The 20,822-nt window shown below is 57.0% G+C and overlaps 3 protein-coding genes across 3 annotated transcripts; 1 reads left to right on the forward strand and 2 right to left on the reverse strand.

Moving 5' to 3' along the window:
* Positions 1 to 461: 461 nt before the first annotated feature.
* Positions 462 to 5,018, reverse strand: CUNH5orf52 (chromosome unknown C5orf52 homolog). Its single transcript, XM_006104881.3, has 3 exons — positions 4,682 to 5,018; positions 2,373 to 2,481; positions 462 to 801 (listed from the first exon to the last, which is right to left on the reverse strand). Exons 1-3 carry the CDS (start codon positions 4,936 to 4,938, stop codon positions 580 to 582), a joined length of 588 nt encoding a protein of 195 aa, XP_006104943.1. The 5' UTR covers positions 4,939 to 5,018; the 3' UTR covers positions 462 to 579.
* A 61-nt stretch (positions 5,019 to 5,079) lies between these two features.
* DUSP18 (dual specificity phosphatase 18) lies at positions 5,080 to 6,689 on the forward strand. Its single transcript, XM_006104882.3, has 2 exons — positions 5,080 to 5,231; positions 5,908 to 6,689. Exon 2 carries the CDS (start codon positions 5,947 to 5,949, stop codon positions 6,541 to 6,543), a length of 597 nt encoding a protein of 198 aa, XP_006104944.1. The 5' UTR covers positions 5,080 to 5,231; positions 5,908 to 5,946; the 3' UTR covers positions 6,544 to 6,689.
* A 4,123-nt stretch (positions 6,690 to 10,812) lies between these two features.
* SLC35E4 (solute carrier family 35 member E4) lies at positions 10,813 to 17,791 on the reverse strand. The gene is made up of 2 exons (XM_006104884.3): positions 16,955 to 17,791; positions 10,813 to 11,389 (listed from the first exon to the last, which is right to left on the reverse strand). Exons 1-2 carry the CDS (start codon positions 17,571 to 17,573, stop codon positions 10,956 to 10,958), a joined length of 1,053 nt encoding a protein of 350 aa, XP_006104946.1. The 5' UTR covers positions 17,574 to 17,791; the 3' UTR covers positions 10,813 to 10,955.
* Positions 17,792 to 20,822: the final 3,031 nt, after the last annotated feature.

Here is a 20,822-nt window from a genome sequence, read left to right on the forward strand (position 1 = left end):
GCTGGAAGCTCTGTGTGGGGCAGAATGTAACTACCAGAATCAGGAGGGCTCTATTCTGTGTTGCCAACATCCACACTGCAAGTCCTAGATGACCTCAGATATTTAGTTCAGTCACATGAGAGAAGAGCCTTACATTTTCTGTCTGGGAAAAATGTTACCTATACTTTGCAAACTTGAGTATAGAGAGGCAGGGCAGTGGGCTGGAGCAGTCATCCCCACTTCCCTGCCCCAGGTGGTGTGGGTCTATGTTTATTATATACTGCCATCTAAGGTGCCACTGCCCAGTGCCCTTGGCCTGGCATTCCACCTCAGACACATGGGCACAGAAGGTCGATCTTGGCCTTAACCATGAATGCTGGCTTGGTTAAGCCTCCTCCACTCAGGCAGCTAGGGGGCGATCAGGATCTCCTTCACCAGAACAGAGGGAACGAGGCAGGGCAAGGATATTAGAATTGCTAGGGTTTCTGTACTCCACTGTCCGTTGGTCTCAGTTTATTGTTCTACGATGGTGCTGGCTGGCTTCTACATCTTCTCCTGTGGCTGGCTTCTACGTCTTCTCCCCCCGTCAGTCTAGTGTTGTCATGGCTCTGGGGTGGACCTTCTACCTTGATTAAGGCGGCTGGATTTTTCTTTTAGGCTGGAGTCGACCCTGCGCGGACGGATGCTGTCCAGGTACTGCCGGACACTGATGAACTCCCGTCTCCAGCGCCCCAGCTTTCTCAACTGGTCCATCAAGAACTTTTTTTTCAGGTGGTCATGCAAGTGGCTCATCTTTTTCTTGGTCTTTTCTACCGTTTTCATCTTATAGAAAAACAAATGAGGTTAGGGTGAAGAAACTACTAACGAGAGGCGTCTGTGTTGCTGATAGGAGGGGAGACAACAGGCCAGCCTATTTCCCTGTTTGTAAAATGTGGGCGTTGAGCTAGATAACTCCTATGCCACCTTCTGAGAGTCTGCAGCCTCGACCCTGATTTTGACCTTTACACCTCTGGTCAGAACGAGGTGGGGGAGGGTGTGGAGAAAGGGTGCATCTTGTCCCCCCCTCTCCCCATTCTTTAACGATCACTCTGTCCCCATTACTCGTTTAGTGCTTCCACATATTATATGGGACATTCCCTGCCTCCCTTTGAACGCTAGTTACTTCTTCTATGATGTCACTTCTGTCCTGTCCCCAAGACTCTAGGCTCTGGGAAGGCACATCCTCTACCTTACTCGTTCATTTATTTATTCCAATGAGCTAGCTGCGGAGAGGACACTAAGGAGAATCAGCTGCCTATCTTCACAGAAATTACAACACAGTCAGGAAGATGGGACACAAGCCCAAATGTTTCTAAGCAAGGCAGAGAGTGACACATCCCTTAAAAACAAACAAACAAACAAACAAACAGAGTTCAAAGTGGGGAGAGAGCAGGAAAAGTCCTCTGAGGGTCGCAATAAGAATCGGGGGGTTGGGTTTTGAAGGACGGGGAAGTGTTGGGCATGTGGAAACAGAACCAGACAAGAGGTCATCCTATTTTTCCTACAGCAGGTCACTGGAGGGTTAGCAGATGGAGAAATACCCAGGCTTCTATTCTCTCTTAAGGAGGCTTAAGAGAACCTGGCCCCATCTCTTAAGCCTCCTTAAGAGAGAATCCCATGGGCCCATCCTCCTGTAACATGGAGGGAAGCTCAACAGAGTCAATTCCGGGCTGCCTGCTCTGCTCGAAGAAATGAGTACATTTCCGGAATCCATCCTATTCACTGGTTTCTTCCCCTTCCCCCACACACAGCGCCTTCCCAAGCAGACCCTCAAGACACATTTAATGAATGAACCAGTCAGGGTCTGTGGGGCGATGCCTCTGTGGTTTCCCTCCTCTTCTCCTGACAGCTTTCAACCAAGCAGGTCAAACCCTAGTTGTCCATCAGCAAAAAGTAGAAGAACCTCAATTCTCATATGAAAAGTGGGGGTTAATTCCCCCCAAAAAAACTGACCAAACTATGTTGATGCCACTTTAAGCTCTAGGACCCAAGACTTTTTTTAATGGGAGATAGTAGGAATCCATCCATGGATTCCCCAAATAGAAAGGTGTAATGTGCTTTGGATGGGGGCGGGGGGTGGGGAGTGGGGGGTGAGGGAGAATGCCACGAGATCCAAAACATGAAATCGTTTTCCCAGGCGCCATCAGCACAGGAACAGCAGTGACACCCTGGGCAAGTCAGTAACCCCGAGTTTCAGCCTCCTCCAGAAAATGGGACTTGCATTAGAGCACCTTCGTGACTCCCCATCCCCTCTAAGACCTGGGAACCCCCCCCCCCAAGGAATCAGGGAGAGTGAAACGAACGTGGGTCAAGCCACCAACACCCTCTAACACAAAAGCTGGTGAGGACTTTACCTCCAACTCATAGATTCGTTGCGCACTGAGGTTGTCACGAATAATCACCCGAGATAAGTGGCTCTTGGGTAAAAATTTTGTCACGGCCGCTTCGCTGGAATTCATTAAGCTGGAGGGGCAGAGGAAGGTGGGACAGGTTAAGATGGCTGAGGCCAGGGCCTGATCTGCTAGGGTCCTGGGATAGTGGCTGAGGCCTCCCCAGGTTTCTTGAGAGGAACAGCTCTGTCGTGATTGCCAGAGAAGCAAGGGAGGCCTAGGTTTCTTCTTGTGGGAAAAATGTGCGCTAAAGGGGTAGTTCCTTGAATGCCGATAGGAAAAGCCATCCTGAGAAGGATGGAGAAAGAGCAGTCCACAAGGGAAGGGTCAACAAGGGCTCAGAACTGTCTGCTGGAGCAGCCGTCTTAAGGAGAAAATGCAGGAGGAAATGGAAAGTGGGGGGGTCTTAGGGAAGAGGAGCAGAAGTTGTAGGGTAGGGTTCGAAGGGCTGAATTTGAGGGGCGCTGAAGTGGGGGCACTTGCTCCAGAGCCTAGATCTAAGGAGGCTCAAAGAGTTTGGACAGAGGTTAGGTTGCCTAATACGGGAATTCTAAGAGAAAAGGGTTTGGGGGAAAAAGTCAAAGTAAGGGAAGTATGGGACAGACAAACGTTGGAGGAGAATGAAGGGTGAGAGGTAGAAGGTGGTTTGGGGTCGGGAGGGGTGGAGTGAAATGAGCCAGGTGAAACTAGAGAGAATGATTGGGTCAAAAATAAGGTAATATCAGGCACCGAGTTTTCACTCTTTGGTAATTTTGGTTATACCATGAAGTGACTTTACAATCATGTACCTTTAAATGTTTTTGCCCACTTCAAAATAGTTGCTCATATTTTCTTTCTAAACTTTGGAAACTAAATGTACAGCAGGGAAGCAACTGAATAAATTGTGGTTACGTCCTACAATAAAATACTCGGCAGTTATGTATAAAACAGACATTCATAGTGTAGTAGGTGGGGAGGAAAGCAGGCTACAAATTAGTGAACTTTTTGATGACACACCCTCACCCCAAATGTGTAAACATATATGAATGGATCTGGAATAATGCATATCAAAATGTTAAAGGGATTGACTCTGGCCATTCTTTTTGGTTGTCTGTCTTGCCTGATTTTTCTATAATAAGTGTATACTTACTCTCATAGGACAAAAAAGGACAAATTTTAAAAGAAAACATTCTGGGAGTTTAAAAATTTTTTTTTTTCTAATTCATCTCAGCCGATTTGGAACCATTTTATGAATGTTTTTACATTCACAAGCTGGTGAAAATAAACACACGGTCCCAATCTCCCAGTTCCATTTTTCTGATAGCAAAGGCATGAGGTGAAGAAAAAGGGTAGCTTGTTTGGCTCAGCGGATAGAGGATAGAGCGTTGGCCTGCAGACTTAAGGGTCCCCGGTTCGATTCAGGTCGGGGGCACATGCCGGGTTTTGAGCTCCATCCCCTGATCCCTGGAGGGGGGTGTGCAGGAGGCAGCCGATCCATGATCCTCTCTCATCATTGATGTTTCTATCCCTCTCCCTTCCTCTCTGAAATCAATAAAAATATATTAAAAAGAGAAAAAGGGTGTTCATATAGGGATCAAGATGCACACATACAAAAGTCCCCCAAATCCTGTTTAAAACAACAACAACAAAACTTAAAATATTTAAGACACATGAAACATGTCTCCCATTCAGTGGTGCACCAAATTCACCAATATTTCCTACGAAGAGAGAAAAAAAGGCAGGGACCGGGAATATTTCAAGTAACAAATGGTCATTTTGAACCAAACTGTCTTCCAAAGCAAGGCCTCTGGGGGAGGCTGGAGGATGCTGGCCGGGGGTGAGAAATGGAAATAGCGGGGAGAAATGGGTGTCTACGGGGACTGGGGCCGGCCTGGGGGAAACAGAGGTTTTCCCAGGGCCCCTGGGGAACCCGGAAGCTGAGGAGCGGGGTGTCAGGCCTGAAGGGACCTGCGCCCCGCCCGCCCGGCTCTCAGGAAGTCCAAGGCTCGGCCCCAAGGGCGCTGGGGGGCCCCGGGCTGCACGAGGTCCAGCCTGGGAGCCGACGGGGCTGGGACAAGCCCGGTCGGACCTGTGGGTTGCAGGTGGGACTTCCGGTTCCTCCCCGGAGTCTGTGGGGCATCCACTCTCCTGGGGTCCCGGACAGAGCCAGGCTCTGGGAGTGACAGCGCCGGGGTCTCGGGGGCCAGCTGAGGGGGCGGGGGTCCGCGGCACTTCGGGCTCCCTCAAGGGCCCCGGTGTCCGACAGACGCTCTCCACACCCGGACCGTCCGCACCTGAAGAGCACTAGCGGCTGCGAGGTCCGCGGCTGCAGGAAACAGATCTGCGGCTGGGTCCCTAAGTTGATTTCGGGGCGGCTGATGAGCCGGTGGCGCTGGAACGCGGCTGAGGCCGGGTAAATGCCACTGGTCTTCCTGGCGGCCGCGTTGGCGGGCGAGGTTAATTTCCAGGAGACCGAGGGCCTGTGCTGCTGGACAGCCTCGTTCTCCACGTTCGGGGACGACTCAGGCGGGGGAGGTTCACTGGCAGCCATGCTCTGTGGGCGCGCGCGGCCGTGGAGTGAGCCCCCGCGCAGACGCAGTGCGCTGAGTAGGGCTCGTTGCCCCGGAAACAAGCGAGGGGGCGGGGCCGGGAGGACCGGAAGCGCGCGGGACCCGGAAGGCGGCGGGCGCGGCGGGATTGTCCCTCGGCGGCTGCCGTAGCGTGATCGGGTACGTTGCCATGGAGACGCGCTAGGCCAGGGAAGTGGGCTGCGCGCGCTGAACGGACCCTACTTTTCGACTCGGACGGCTGTGGCCTCCGCGTGATCGTGGAGCGGGTAACCGGGTGAGTCCGGGCGGGGCGGCTCCCGGGCTGGGAGACGAGGCCGTGGTGTCTCCGAAGACTCGGCACGGCGGATTTCTTCCCGGATGAGGGACCATTACTATGGAAACCAGAGCGTTGGGCCGCAGGGAACGATGGCTCCCGTGGCCGGGGCGGGGGAGGCGGTGATCGGATTGGTCTTCTTTCCTCGAGACCTTGGTCCGAGGCTTCGGGCACGGTTGCTTTCTGAACGAACCTGCGCTCGCGCCCGCGGCGGAGAGGTCAGACCATCTGGGTCTTGATACCCAGCCGATAGGAAGCCCGTTGCTGCGCTAACTTCCTAAGAAACCTATCTGGCTCTCCCCTGGAAATGGCGCCTCCCTCCGGCCCACCCGTGAACTTCGTTCCTCATTTATATCAGGATTAACAGGCGCCCCGCGGTGTTTGCGGACTTGTCCCACATCTACTGAGACCAGAAAGGCCGGCTTTCGGACCGAAGCCCACTTCTCTCTGGGTTTTTGGATGAGCAGGATCCAGGACATTTAGGCTTCCAACTGGTTTGGGGAGAGGGAGGCTTTTTCCCTGCCCTCACGCGATCTTTGGAACAAACAAGCCCCCATCCCCGAGGTGAGCCTGATGCATTCGATGCTGGGCCATTGGCAGGGCTCCCGCCCTCTAAACATTCTCTCCCTCCTTGCAGTTTTCCATGGACACAGCCTAGCAGAAAGATGCGGCCTGCATGTCTCACTGGCCGCTGACCACCGGCCTGATGACCGCATCTCCCTGTACCTCCCCGCTTCAGTTCCCACGGCCCTCGGTCAGCGGCCTCTCCCAGATCACCAGCAGCCTGTATATCAGCAATGGGGTGGCCGCCAACAACAGGCTCATGCTCTCCAGCAACCACATCACCTCGGTCGTCAATGTCTCGGTGGAGGTGGTGAGCACCTTGTATGAAGACATCCAGTATGTGCAGGTGCCTGTGGCCGACACTCCCACGGCACATCTCCGTGACTTCTTCGACCCCATTGCCGACCACATCCACGATGTCGGGATGAAGCAGGGCCGCACGCTGCTCCACTGCGCGGCCGGTGTGAGCCGCTCGGCTGCCCTGTGCCTCGCCTACCTCATGAAGTACCACACCATGTCCCTGCTGGAGGCCCACGCCTGGACCAAGTCCTGTCGGCCCATCATCCGGCCCAACAGTGGATTTTGGGAGCAGCTCATTCACTATGAGTTCCAGCTGTTTGGCAAGAACACCGTGCGCATGGTCAGCTCCCCCGTGGGCAGGGTCCCTGACATCTACGAGAAGGAGGTTCGTTTAATGATTCCACTGTAAGCCATGCCCCCGACCCCTGCATCGGGGGTCAGAGGTGCAGATCTGCCATTGATCCTGCACTAAGAACTGAAACATCCTACTTTTGTGCTACAGAAAAAAAAACATGTTGCCTTTTATCAGAGCAATAAAAAAGGAAGCGTGCCGTAGCTTTTATCTTGTTATCCATCTCTTTAAAGATTAAACTCACTAAGTGTAAAATGGTGAAGATAAGTTTCCTACCCCGTGAGTGACGGGTCATGGCTACTGGTCAGAGGGGAGAGTGAGTAAGGCAGGTGGTGCCTGGGTCAAACGGACCGGCGCCCAAAGCAAGACTGGAGTCCGGCAGCCTCCCCCCGAGACCAGCTAACCCAGGCCTGAGCGCCGCAATCCCACCTCGTTCTTTCAAAACAAGAGCCTTAAGCATCATGGCTCCTCCTTGCTTAACCTACTGGATAAGTGACCGTCCATGGTGCTCTGGGAACCCTAGGGGTTCCGGGCCAGTGCCGCTCCCACCTGCAACCACAGGGCCAGCTCTGGTTTTCTGGATTTGATATATGCGTATGATAATTTTCAAAGACAGCATTCCACCATATAACATTTTTTTAACTTTTTTTCCCAAGTGCTGTTGTACATAATAAGGTCTGAAAGTGCCCTTGGCAATCCCCACCAGCCTTTGCTGGAAGGCGGCATTCGTTTCTCTAGGGCACCTGTGGAGAGAAGGCCTGACAGCAGGCCCCGGGTTCCTCTCCCAGGCCCTGGCTCAGAAGGCTGGAGCTGCAGGCCCAAACCTCGCCTCGGACCAGCGGTGGCCATTTCCTTTTTTCTCTTCATCTCAGTCACTTGGCCCCGAAGCAGATCCATTCACAGAACGTGTGCAGCAGAGTAAGGAGATTAAGGGCCCTGAGTTCCAGCTGGAGGCCTAGAGAATGAATGAAGGGGAAAAAAAAGAGAATGAATGAAGGGGGGGGGGAAAGAGAATGAATGAAGGGTCTTGGAAACTGGAGGGAGGGAGCGGGGGGAAGGTCATGGGGAGGAGGGAGCTTGAGAAATGGATCCCACAGAGTTGCAAGTTTCAACTTCAGTCTGAGGCTTCACTGGGGGCGGGGCCAGATGGAAAAGAAAAGAATCACTTCCCTCTGTCTGTCTGTCCTGAAGCCATAATGCTTTCAGGCATAACATTTGGGGATAATTGTCACCCCAATTCAGTACAACTGATGCTGCTATGTGTGGGCCCAGGGCACGGCCCCCCCTGTCCCCTGCTCGCCCGGACCACAGCAATAGCTCTTCCCTGGCCTCCCTGCCCCTTCGGTATCTCCTCCACACCGGATCCAGACCGACCGAAGGGCCGTTATCAGGAAATGTTTCTCGAACATCCTGGCTCTTGCCTGCCGCTCAGAACCTTCCATGGCTCTCCATGGTGTTTGGTGTTTCCAGGAAGTATCTGCACCCAAGCGGGGAGAGCGGAGTTGCTGGGTCCCTCAGCTGACTCGGGAGCAGAGTAGGAAGTGAGAAGAGTCCTCATTTGCCCCGGCCCCCGGAATGGCAACCCCAGGGCCCCTTGGGGAGAGGGCCGGGGCCCCTGGCAGCTGAGGCTGAGACAAGGCCGCAGCTTTGTTCTGAATTCACAATGGCAGGATGCCCAGCTCAGAGCCAGCTTCCCGGCTTCCTCCCAGGCGGGGCAGGGTGGTGGGAGCTGGGGTGTCCCTCCCGCCTGCAGCCCTGGGGGCCCCCCCGTGCATTGAAGGCTGGGGGTCGGGGAGCATGAGAAGCCTTGGGGGCGGAACTGGACAGCATCTGGAGTGAGCCGTCTCCTAACTTTCCTCGAGGACCTGGGAGGTTCCAGACCCTGTTGCTAAGCACTTGGAGCCTCCCGGGCGAGATGGGGGTAGGCTCTGCGGCTGCTCCCAGTTCACAAACAGGCACAGGAGGGGAAGGCCCGGCCCCGGGTCACACGGCTTGGACGTGCCAGAGCTGGGATTTGAACCCACTCTGGCCCCTGCTCTTGGCTATTAGTCTCTTCTGCCTGCTTCATCTGAGGGGACAGTGGCCTCAGCCTTCCCCGGGCCCAGTCCGGTGGGGAAGAGGCGGTAAACCAGGGCTGAGAATGGAATGTGCACAGGGCCCTGCCTGCAGAAGTGCAGGGAGCTGCGGGTGACCTTTGACTCGGCGTGGCCTGGGGCAGAGCGGGGCTGGAGGTAGGGAAGAACTGCCCAAGGAAGGTGACATCTGTTACCCTGAGTCCGGAGGAGGCTCTGCCCACCCAAAGCCGTCCATCCTTTGTCCCGTCTCGCCAGGCTGCGGATTGGACCCCGGAGGTGCCTGAGTGACACCAGGACAGGGCTGGGCCACGGGCATCTCTGAGTCACAGGGAGGGTGGGTGGTGAGTGACTCACCCTGGGCCCACTTCCCCCTGCAAGGCCAGCCTGGGTGGAGGCCAGGGCCGGGAAACCCTGCATCTGTCCTTCCTGGGCCAGGTGACTCCCAGGCCTTCCCTGCCCCCAACCCCGGCCGTGGGCTCACACAGCCCTGCCTAGCGCTGGCTGGCATGGCGGTCCTGCAGGAATTCTGTCTGTGCGAAGGCATGAATGACTCCTCCCTGAGTCCCAGGCCCCTGGATCCCAGCCCCAACCTGGTCTAGCTCTCCTCCTCACGAAGCAAGCAGAGGCTGTCTCCACTTTCCCGGTGGGCCTGGAGCCTCAGAGAAAGTGGGTGAGAAGATGACAGCCCAAGATGGGGGCCAAGCCAGCTGACACCATCACCCCCCTTCTTCTCGGGCCCTGCCCATCGGGCTTCTCACTGGAACCCTCTCCTTGGGATCATCATACCCATTTTGCAGATACAGAAACTGAGGCCCAGGGAAGGGCAGCTACCCACCTCAGACATACAGTGAGGCGGGCTGAGCAGGATTTCCCCTAACCCAGGCAGGGTCCTTGCAGTTTTGGTTTTTTTGTTTTGTTGTTTTGAATCCTCTCCTGAGGATATTTTCCCATTGATTTTTAGAGAGAGTGGAAGGAGGGGAGAGATAGAGAGAGAAACATCGATGTGAGAGAGACACATCGATTGGTTGCCTCCACACGGGCCCCGAACAGGGCCGGGGATGGAGCTTACAACCGAGGTACCTGCCCTTGACCAGAATCAAACCTGGGACCCTCCAGTCCACAGGCCGGATGCTCTATCGACTGAGCCAAACCAGGTGGGGCAGAAGGTGTGTGTTTTAGGAAGATCCTTCTGGGACCGCGTGGAAGTTGGAGTGAAGAGCAGAGCGGGGAGGAAGCCACTGCCTCCCTGATGGGCAGTGGTGGCCCGGCCAGTGGAGGGACTTTGGAGAAGGGGACAGGTCACAGTGCGTAAGGAAGGATGTCCGCATCTTTCTGTGGGTGGCTGGGGGCCATACGGTGGAACCTCGTTTCTCGAACGTCTCCCATCTCGAACAATTCGCTTCCCAACCTGACAGCCCTTTCATGCCGATACCTGTATGACAGTCAAGCATCTCTCAGGTGGCAAGGGAGAGAGCGCGCGAGTATGAGTCCGGTTACCACGGTTAACATCTCGGGATCTGGTGCTCTGAATATTCTCGTGGTTTTTTTGCTGCTTATAATTATTGTTAAATTTCCATTTTTAAAACATTTTTCATTTTTTATGTATATTTCCTTTCTTACTAAATTTTCACGTCCTTTTGTTTTTAAGGTGTTTGTTTATGGATTAAACAGTACAATATATAAGAAAGGTTAAAACGGGATCATTGGGGGGGGGTCTGGAATAGATTAATTTACATGATTTCTAGGGGGGCAAAAATGATTCGATTTTCAAACAGCCTTCCGGAACGAATTAAGTTCGAGAAACGAGATTCCGCTGTATCTCCTTGGCTGTCACCCTGAGGAACGACACAGGGGATACAAGCAAAAATAGTTTATTTGAGGGCGGAAGACCCAAAACTGGAGGGTCCAGGGATGAGGCTACAGCAGCTGCCGGGAATTGGCACAGATGACACCCCCCCACCAGGGGAGCCCAGCAGCAACAAGCCCGTCCCGGGGCCCCCCAGCTGCCTCCCCCGCTTCCTGGAGGGAGGATTGTGCACCCGCCAGGAATCGTCATCGTCGTCATCAGAACACGGAGAGGTTCTCGAAGTTTGGCCAGCAGTTTTCGGCGTAGTCGTCGGATTAATAATAATTACTCTGACAGGCACAGTGAGTGTGCCAGGCGTGGACCCACCATCCAGTGGTGAGCGGGGCCTGGGGTGATATGTTTGGGAAACTTCAAGGAGTCAAATTAGGGTAAAAATCATGTCCAGCCCCCCAGGTGGCCTTTCCCGAAGGCACCTCGCCCTCCCACGGCCCCGTGGCTGCCTGCTCTCCGCTTGTCCCATAGCCACTGGCCAAGTTGGGTTCAGGCTGGGGGCGCTGTCCCCGACGGCCCAGGCGCTCTCCCAGGCCTCAGAGACCCTTGCCAGGGGGGTTCCTCCGCCAGAAGCCCCAGCGGGCAGCCCAGGAGGCCACGACCTCGCAGTTGTGGTAAAGGAACATCCCTGCGAGGGTGAGCGCGATGCCCACGTAGCTGAGGGTGCTGAGGTGGCTGCCGAACAGGAGCCGGGACAGGACGAGGTTGCCCACGACAGTGAGGTTGCCCAGGACGTGGACGGTGAGGGCGGAGGTGAGGGCCAGCAGGGAGAAGCTGGCCAGGTTGTAGAGCACGGACAGGAGGCAGCTGAGCAGGATGCAGGCCCAGAGGCGGCAGTCGGTGGGAGCCGGCGACAGGGCCACCCCGGCCTCCAGCACCAGGGCGGCGCCGGCCAGCAGGCAGAAGCTGGGCAGCGAGGTGGCGTACAGCAGGGTCACCGCGTCCAGCCGCTCCTCCTGCAGCAGGGCACCTGCAGGCGGACAGCACACATCAGCACCTGCCCCTGGGGGGAGGAAACCCCACTTCGCCAACCCAGCCTGCCCCCCGCGGCCCCACCTCCAGGAAGCCTGCCCACCCGCTCGGGCAGAGCTAGCGGCTCCTGCTCTGGAACGTGATAGTCAAGAATCCGAATCACACTGCCTGGTGGTGACCTCACTAGCTGTGACCAGACAGTTAACCTCTGGAGGCTTAGGTCTCCTCCCCTGCAAAGTTAGATGATAGTAAAACCTAATACGGCCCAGCTGGCATGCTTGAGCGTTGGCCTAGGAACCAGGAGGTCTCCGTTCAATTCCCGGTCAGGGCACAGGCCGGGGTTGTGGGCTCGATCCCCAGGGTGGGGCGTGCAGGAGGCAGCCAATCCATGATTCCCATCATTGATCTTTCTCTCTCTCCCTCTTCCTTCCTCTCTGAAATCAATAAAAATACATTTTAAAAATAATAATAAAAAAAATAAAACCTAATATGCAAGGGTTTTTATAAAGATTATAATAGATAGCATACATAAAGCCCTTTATAAGGTAAGTGCTCAGTAAATGTAAAAAAATAAAATAAATGGGCCTATTATCACGCATTTCAAACTGCTCCCCATAGATTAAAACGATAATCTACAAGTGATTTCCAAATGACCAATAAACATGAGAAGTGGCTCCCAAAAATCTTCAGCGGCTCCCCAGGCCCAGGGAACAATATCCTAGGTTCTTTTTTCTTTCTTTTTTAAAAAATATATCTTATTGATTTCAGAGAGGAAGGAAGAGGGAGAGAGAAATAGAAACATCAGTGATGAAAATCACTGATTAGCTGCCTCCTGCACACTCCACACTGGGAATCGAGCCCACAACCTGGGCATGTGCCCCGACCTGGAATTGAACCCTGGCCTTCTGCTTTGTAGGTCGATGCTCAACCACTGAGCCACACCAGCTGGGCTATCCTAGGTTCTTAACCAGTGCAGAAGGCCCTGCACGAAGTGGTCCTGACCCACCTTTTTTGATCTCAGCCCTTATCACACCCACTACCCCACAGTGCAGCTCCCACCACCATAGCAGGGACAGGCCAGCAGAAGTCTCCAGCTCTGCCACTTAATAGCTACATGACCTTTATATTTAAAAAGAAAAAGGAATTTTAAAATAATAAATTGTTTGAGTCAAATGTGGGGTCCACTCATTGCTTCATCCACTTATGACCACGGGCATGACAAGAGAACAACAAAAGAGTCATTGTTTGCATGTGGCTGTCATCCACTAATCAGCATCTTCTGCTACCAACACTGGGGCTTGTCGAGATGGATCCAGGAGTAAGGGGAAATCTTTCAGCTTTGCAAAGAAAGAGGGGAGCCCGGCCGGCGTGGCTCAGTGGTTGAGTGTCGACCTATGAACCAGGAGGCCACAGTTCAATTCCCAGTCAGGGCACATGCCCGGGTTGTGGGCTCGATCCCCCGTGTGGGGCGTGCAGGAGGCAACCAATCAATGATTCCCTCTCATCATTGATGTTTCTTTTTTTAAAAAATATATATTTTATTGATTTTTTACAGAGAGGAAGGGAGAGGGATAGAGAGTTAGAAACATCGATGAGAGAGAAACATCCATCAGCTGCCTCCTGCACACCCCCTACTGGGGATGTGCCCGCAACCAAGGTACATGCCCTTGACCTGAATCGAACCTGGGACCCTTCAGTTCGCAGGCCGACGCTCTATCCACTGAGCCAAACCGGTCAGGGCAATAAAAATATATTTAAAAAAAAAGAAAGAAAGAATGGATTCTACCACCTTGCATATGTGTGAACATGTGTGCGGGTGTGTGTGTCTATGCGTACACACGTTATCACCCAGCCAGTTCACATAGGAAGTGGTGCCCCTCATCAAAGTCAGACACCGCTCAGGGCAGTGGGAGTATCTGCACGAAGGCAATGATGGTTTGGGGGCTCGTCCAAGTTTTAGGGGCGAGAGATGAGTGACGGATTCAGGGGTTCTCCTCTCTGCATCTTCTGACACACACTTTCCAAAGAGCCACAGAGAAGCTTACTCATGGGCTACGCTTGGAACAGGAAATCTCTATTTCACTCTGATGTTTTGGCTTTGTTCTCTAGGCAACAGTCCCTCCGGCTAGAGCATTTCTAGAAATGAACAGATAATTGGAATACCTCCTGCTCCCTCGCTCGCTGGCTCGCTCCAAATATAGCACCGTTAGGAGCTGCCTGTGGCCTCCATGTTCAAGGTCCAATCGCTGGGAGGCGTTTAGGATTTCAGGTGCGAGACAGTCAGGCAGGAGGGTCCTAGCCTCCTCACCCAGCCTCTGCCCCTGTTCTGCACACACACCCCCACCCCAGTCCTCTGCCTCGCCTCCCTGCAGCCCAGGGAGAGAGGGGTGATCCTCTGTCAGAGGCGGCTCACTGCACCCGGGGCCCCCAAAATGCCAGCTCGCCATCCTGCCTCCTCAGCGACCCCTCCTCTGCCAGCCCCCTCGCCGCCCCCCACAACCTTCCATTTCTTCCTCTCCTTCTCCAAAGACATTTTTTTTGTTTCAGCATCTGAACATACCAGGCTCTGCCGCACGTAGACAAACATGTTCTGCTGGGCCCTGGCTCATCCCGTCCTTACTCCATCGCTAGCTGTGCCACCCAGGCAAGCCACCCTCTCTCCAGGCCTTGTCTGCTCATGCGTAGCAGGGCCAGGTGAGGTGCTGGGCACAGGGCCTGGTGCCCGGTGGTAACTGCTGACCACGGCAGCTGTCTCTGCTCCTGTGGCCGATACCCGTGCCCTGGCACAGCCTGTTTCCTGCTCCCAGAATGCCCTTTCCTCATTTTTCAATGCGAAGAGCTGGGCAGAGCATGTGTTTGCTACTAACATTATTATTATTATTTTTTTTTTGAGAGGAAGAGAGAGGGAGAGATAAAAACATCAGTGATGAGAGAGAATCACTGATAGGCTGCCTCCTGCACACCCCACACTGGCCATCGAGCCTGCAACCTGAGCATGGGAATTGAACCGTGACCTCCTGGTTCATAGGTCAATGCTCCACCACTGAGCCACGCCAGCCAGGCCTATTATTATATTACTAGAGGCCCAGCTCCCCGCCCGAGACGCCCTGCCTGCCCCGGCGTGGGGGGTGGGGGGGGCGGGAATGAGAGGTGGTCAATGCACCTCATGGCGATGGCGACTGGTCGAGCGGTCATTCCGGTCCTTACGCTTATGGTCCCTGGCCTTTTATTATATAGGATTGCTATTGTCATCGCTGCAGGCCTCTTGCCTCGGGCAGCCTTCTCTGGTCTCCCCTAGAGTCACTGCCCCGACCACACCTGTGTCCATCATGGCTCTGGAGTTTCTCTCCTACCATTGCGATTGCTGTTTCTGAGGGCGTCTCCCCTCCGGCCGCGAGCTCCGAGGACGGGGGTCGGGCCAGGCTGCTCCTGATGCACAGGTGAGAACAAGCTCACACCCCACTTCCTAGCCTTCCTGTGAGTGGGGAGTTGGCTTCACTCCTCTCCCCACATAGCCCTCCCCCCCTCCCCGCCCGGCCTGCAACCGGCCCAGGTGGGAGGGAGGCTGCTGGCCATGCCCAGGACCGCTGGCTGCTCCGCTGCCCAGACTACCATCCTCTGCTCCCACGGAGTCTGCTCTCGCGAAGGGAGCCGGTGTCGACCATTTACACTCCAATCGGAATCTTGCCCTGGCGCCTTTCCCCGAACCTCCGGAAGTAGAAACCTCCTCTTGCCCCAAACCCATGCCACCCCTCTGGCTCCAGTCTGTCCCTCCCCATCTCTGCGGGGCCTCCCTCTCTGTTTGGTGGGGCCCCAGCCTCCTCAGCACCCTCAGGAGCACCCTGAGCCATGCACAGAGCCTCACCATAGCCTCATCGCGGTCAGAGCCATTAATACATCTACCACTTAAGGTCCCAGGCCAGGTGCTGGGGACATGGAGAGGCCCCAACCCCGCCCATGCCTCTCAGAGCTCCTGTCTGACGGGACACAGACAGGTAACCAAGCAGCTATAATAGGGGGCGCTCAGAGGCTTGATGGGGGGCGCGGAGGGTGCTGTGGGAGCCCGGAGCAAGCACCCAACCCACCTCCCGGGCCAGGCAGTTGACACAGGACAGATGGAAGGAGCTGGCAGAGGCCAAGAAGGGGCCTAATGCCAGGCACCCACCCCTCCGTGCCTGGGTGCCTAGGCTCTCGCCGGCCATACCCATTCTGCAGGCGGGGGCTCCTTCTGGGGGAGCCTCAAGGCTGGAGCCTTCCCAGCCTGCGGCCCCGCGTGGGCTGGGAGGTGGGGTGGTGGGTGTGCCCAGGGGGTCAGGTTTCCCACTGTCTCCTCATGCCCAGAACCCAGGCCTGAGCTCCGGCACCCGCTCTCATATAACCTGAGGGCAAAAATAGAACGAGGCTCCGGCCCTGCCACAGAGCCTGGGCGGGTGGGGACAGGGCCTGCCTCTGAAGATGCCAGGGCAGGGCCGGATCCCGGCTGCAACCTGCCCGGCGGCAGGTCGCCCCAACCCCAGCCCAGTGCCCTTGGGGCACCCCTTCCTTCCCGCAGGACTGGGTCACGGGATCTCAGAGTGGGCAGGGACGGAGAGCCAGAGGCCCCTGGGACACGCCAACCCTTCTCCACCAAACAGATGGGGAGACCGAGGCCCAGACAAGCCCCAGATCTGCCCAAGGTCACCCAGTATGAGCAGAGGGGTGGTCTCCCTGCCCGAGTGGGTGCCCTGGCCTCCCCCACACCTCCCTTGGGTTTAGGCAGAGAGCGTGGGGCTGTGACTCAGACTCCCCTCAGAGAACAAGCAGGAAGGCGGCCTCCGCCCTCAGACAGGGTGAGTTAGCAGGGTCTCCGCCTGGAGCCTCCGCCCTCTGCTCAGACCCTCCCTGTCTCCTTTCAGCAGAGGGGAGGTAACCCTGAGCAAATGACAAACCTCCCTGGGCCTCAGTTCCATCATCTATAAAATGGGAGTGAAGGTGGTGGTTGCCATGACGACTCAAGGTCAACACCCAGCACGGGGCCTGTTACACGGCAGCTCCCAGCAAACAGGAACCCTTCTCTGACTTAGCCAACCCCCTGGCCCTCCAAAGCCCAGCGCAAGGCCTTGCCCGCTTTCTCTCGCCCTGGTCCCCACGGTCAGGTCTCCCCCTGGGGCCACAGCTTATGCAGCATCTAGGACAGCACGGAGATGGGCTGCCCGGGTTCCGATCGCACCTCCGCCGCTCACTGGCCGCACGGCCCAGGGCAACCCCTCGCCCCGTCAAATGGGGACAAGATAGTGATTTCCTTGATCAGGGCAGTATGGGGAGATCCAGCTAGATAAAGAGACAAGAAACACTGGACACAGATCAAGGGCAGCAATTATGAAATATCAGCCTAAGTTTGGGGCCTGGAACTCACTGAGTTGTCGGCTCTTCTTGGGTTTTCTCGGTTTCTGCCTCTTCCAAAGCCGCGAGGCTCAGTTGCTTCATCTGTAAAATGGGCTGTCGGCCACCTCCCTCTCAGGGCCACCCGGACCACACACCCACCGCGACCCCCGCCTCCTCTGACAGTGACCCGGGCACTCACTCTGCTGGATGGACTTGAGGCCACGGAGGCAGGTGGCAGCCAGCAGGAAGCCACAGCCAGCGGGCGGTGTCCGGAGCTCACCCGCCAGGCTGCAGGCAGCCCCCAGGCAGAGAGGGCCCATGGCGGCGAACTGCAGCGGGTGGTGACGCCGGCCCAGCAGCAGCGCCGACAGGGCCAGCGTGATCAGCGGTGTGGTCGTGGTGGCCAGCTGTGCCAGGTCCAGGGGCACCGTGCTCAGGCCCACGTTGCCGCAGGCCATCGAGGTGCCGAAGGTCAGGCTGAGCAGCAGCACTTGGCAGTGGGTACCGCCGGGCAAGGGGCGCCGAGCCCCCCGGTGGCATGCCAACGCCGCGGCCAGCATGTGCAGCGCCGAGAGCAGCAGGGGCCGCCTGAAGCCGTGCACCGTGAAAATCCACTTGTTGAGACTGGACATGCTGGCTCCCGCCAGCAGCCACACCAGGGCTGCCATGGCCACCCGGGCCCGGCCAGGCCGGCCAGGGGCCTGGGGGGCTTCAGGGGGCCACTCGGGGGACCCAGCCCCCCGAGCACTGCCGGCCACTGCCACTGTGTCCGCAGAGGTCATCCTGCTGTCATGGTGCTCCCGAGGACAGCGGCACATCCGTGCCCGTGGGGCTGGGGCAGGAGGCCAGCTCCCCGGAGCCACCAGAGAGCCCTGCCACCTGGTCCTGGCTTCTCAGATCCCGGCCTTCCTTTCAGACAGGTGAGCTAAGGGCCTGTTCTGCCAGGCCCGTGCCAGCCCAGGTCCAGGAGCCGTGCCAGCCCAGGTCCAGGAGCCGTGCCGAGCCCAGGTCGCGGCTGCTGGGATGCCAGGCTCTCTGGCCTGTGCCAGGTGGAGTCTCTACTCTTCTCCCGACCTAGTGCCCAAGCCAGGCAGAGAGAATCCCGGTTCTTCTTCCTCTTCGGTGCAGGTTCCGGGATCTCCTGCGCGCATCTCCTGCGCGTTCAGGCCATGACCAGGCCCCGCCGGGGTAATCCAGGCTCCTGCACCCCGTGGAGTCCTGCGATGCCCAGTCGTCGCGGCTCCCTGCCTCCGTCAGTGCCCAGGCCCGCGCTCCGGCCGGTGCCAGGCGGTGAGCTCGGCTGGGCTCGACTCCGACTCCGGCGGGGACTGTCCTCCAGCTCCCGGCAGCTTCGGCTGCGGCTCCGGCAGCTGCGACGGTGAATCCGGCAGCCGCTCCCGCCCGCCGGCTCCAGCCCCGGCCCAGCCCGCGGGGCCAGGCCCCGTGCTCTTGGCCCCGCCTCCGCCGCCTCCCGCCCGCCCGCCAGCGCCCCACCGGGAAAGCTGGGCCCCGCCCCTGGCCAGGCCGCGCCCCCGGAGCCGCGAGGGATGTCTCGCCCCGCCCCTCGCCACCCTCCTCCATCGGCCTGGCATTCCCTCCATCAGCTGACAGCCCTCGCCCCCCCACCCGGCCCAGCTGAGTGGTCAGCCTGTCTGTCCGCTTTCCCCGCACTCAGAGCCGAGGCGGGCCCCCACACAGGGAGGGCCACGGATGTATCTTTCTGAGATAAATAACAGGAGACCCCATCTCCGAGGACCCTCCCAGGGGTCCCCATCCCAGGACCCTCTAGGGACCTTCCCATCTCTGGCCACAGTTATCCGTGGGACCTCAGCATCCAGGAGAGCTGGACCACGGGGTCCCCTAAGGTCTCCCCATCGCCCCTCCCTAGTCCCAGCGCCTCCTCCCTCCACCAGCCCGGGCGGGCCCCTCTGGGCGGGCGAAGGAAGCTGAATCACCGAGGCCACCGCAGCTGCGGAAGCCGGGTACCGCTGGCCGCCGTCACCCCTGGCCGCCCGGTCCCACCTCCTGGGCACGCAGAGCTGACTCATCACTGGACTTCCCGGGGTCCGCCCTCGGCCCCAGCTCTATCCAGCGGACGGAGAGCCCTGGGTTGCCTGGGAGACGGTGCAGCGGCCACGAAGCCCTTGTCCCTTCCTGGGTCTCAGCCTTCCCCTCTGAACGAGGGATGCTTGGGGGCAGGACAAGCTCATCTGGACTCCTGGCCTCCCCGAGCGCCTCGCCAGGTGCCCAGTGCCGGCTGGGCGCGTCTTTCCTGACACGGGGCTTCCTTCCCTGCGGAAGCTCTTCCCCGCGGGACAGCGCTCACCCCCAGCCCCCCCCCGCCCTCCGCCCCCCTTCACTGGACGGGCTCACCCCCAGACTGCCTTTGATGACAGTAATCTGTCTGGACTCGCAGTGGTTCTCAACCTTCTGGCCCTTTAAATACAGTTCCTCATGTTGTGACCCAACCATAAAATTATTTTCGTTGCTACTTCATAACTGTAATGTTGCTACTGTTATGAATCGTCATGGCAATATCTGATCTGCAGGATGGTCTTAGGCGACCCCTGTGAAAGGGTCGTTCGACCGCCAAAGGGACCGCGACCCACAGGTTGAGAACCGCTGGCTGGAGGAACAAGTCCTCAAAGGGCCACCACTTAGCCCGGTCCCAGGCGCCCTCTGGTGGCCAGATCGCAGAATGGGGCACGCAGGAGACAGCCCATCCATGATTCTCATCCATGATTCTCTCTTATAGTTGATCTCTCTCTCTCTCTCTCCCTCTCTCAAATAAATTAAAAATATTTTTTTATTAAAGAAAGCCCAGTTCGGGGGGTGTTCCCAATATGTGCCACCTACCCTCTCTCTAACCTGGCCCAAGAGCAGCCGGGGCCGTTCTCCCCTGCATGGGAGGGGTCAGTTGCTGTCTCAAGGGGTAGAGAGGTGGCAGGGTGGTGCAGTGGCAAGTGCTGAGGGCTGGGGTCAGTGGGTGAGGCGTGGGCTCTGCTACTTCTAGGCTGTGTGCAAGCTGCAGACCTCTCTGGGTCCCCACCTTCTGCGACGGGGCTGTCACGGGGAGTCACAGGGCGGGTCCTGAGTCCTCCTGGTAGTACCCCAGGCTGCCATGAAGGGAGGATGAGCGAACAAGCACTCTGGGTTCTGGGCACAGACGATTCACCTTAAAAATGGAGGCCACCTTTCCATTTGAGCTTGCCTATAGTTCGATGTTTGGTTCAATACAAAAGAATGTTTTGCTTGGACAGTGTGGCTCAGTGGTTGAACTCGACTTATGAACCAGGAGGTCATGGTTGATTCCCAGTCAGGGCACATGCCTAGGTAGCAGGTTCGATCCCCGGTGTGGGGCGTGCAGGAGGCAGCCGATCCATGATTCTCTCTCACCATTGATGTTTCTCTCTGTCTCCTTCTCCCTTCCTCTCTGAAATCAATACAAACGTATTTATTTTTTACAAGGAATTTTTAAATCGCCTACTTCCCCTACCTGCCCGGACCCTACATATCTGACACTGGCATTCGAGGAAGAGGCACCTGTTTCCTCTATGGTTTCGAGGACTCTGTGGGTGTGTCACCGTAAACCCCGACGGACGTGCTGCCAATCAGAGGGCCCCTCAGAGGGCAAGACCCTTCCTAACCTCAGTGGGGTGGGGTGGGGTGTTCAGAGTGTCTCCCTGACCTGAACTCCACTTCCCAGAGGGTATCCCAGAGCCCACGGCCTTCCCCCTGAGAGATAGGGCCCCCCCACTCTGGCTGCCGAGGCCTGGGGTGCTGTCCTGACTGCACTGGGGAGAAGCCAGGAGTGGGAGCCCACGCTCCAGGGCCCTGTCTCTGCCGTGTGATCATAACACTCATTGAAGCCCCCAGTTTTCAGTGATTGAGTGAAGGAGCCAGGAGGGCACCCCTGGCCCCCGTCTGTCTAGCTCCTCAGCCAGGCCTGTCACTGCGGAGTCACTTTCCCTCTTTGACACCCGATTCTTTATCTGTAAAGCAGAGCTGACAACAAAAGCATCAGCGCCCTCCGAGTTATGCAAGGAAGTGTCCAGCGAGTGTTGCCA

This window comes from Myotis lucifugus, unplaced genomic scaffold (assembly GCF_000147115.1).
Source record: "Myotis lucifugus unplaced genomic scaffold, Myoluc2.0 scaffold_617, whole genome shotgun sequence".
Taxonomy (NCBI): Eukaryota; Metazoa; Chordata; class Mammalia; order Chiroptera; family Vespertilionidae; genus Myotis; species Myotis lucifugus.

Excerpts from the sequence above, each read along its gene's own strand:
- CUNH5orf52 (XM_006104881.3), bottom strand. The coding sequence starts at position 4,938 with ATGGCTGCCAGTGAACCTCCCCCGCCTGAGTCGTCCCCGAACGTGGAG. Across the intron at positions 2,482-4,681 it reads CAGCCGCTAGTGCTCTTCAG|CTTAATGAATTCCAGCGAAG; the intron begins GTGCGGACGGTC and ends CTGCCCCTCCAG. Across the intron at positions 802-2,372 it reads AACGAATCTATGAGTTGGAG|ATGAAAACGGTAGAAAAGAC; the intron begins GTAAAGTCCTCA and ends TTTTTCTATAAG.
- DUSP18 (XM_006104882.3), top strand. The coding sequence starts at position 5,947 with ATGTCTCACTGGCCGCTGACCACCGGCCTGATGACCGCATCTCCCTGT.
- SLC35E4 (XM_006104884.3), bottom strand. The coding sequence starts at position 17,573 with ATGTGCCGCTGTCCTCGGGAGCACCATGACAGCAGGATGACCTCTGCG. Across the intron at positions 11,390-16,954 it reads CCTCAAGTCCATCCAGCAGA|GTGCCCTGCTGCAGGAGGAG; the intron begins GTGAGTGCCCGG and ends GTCCGCCTGCAG.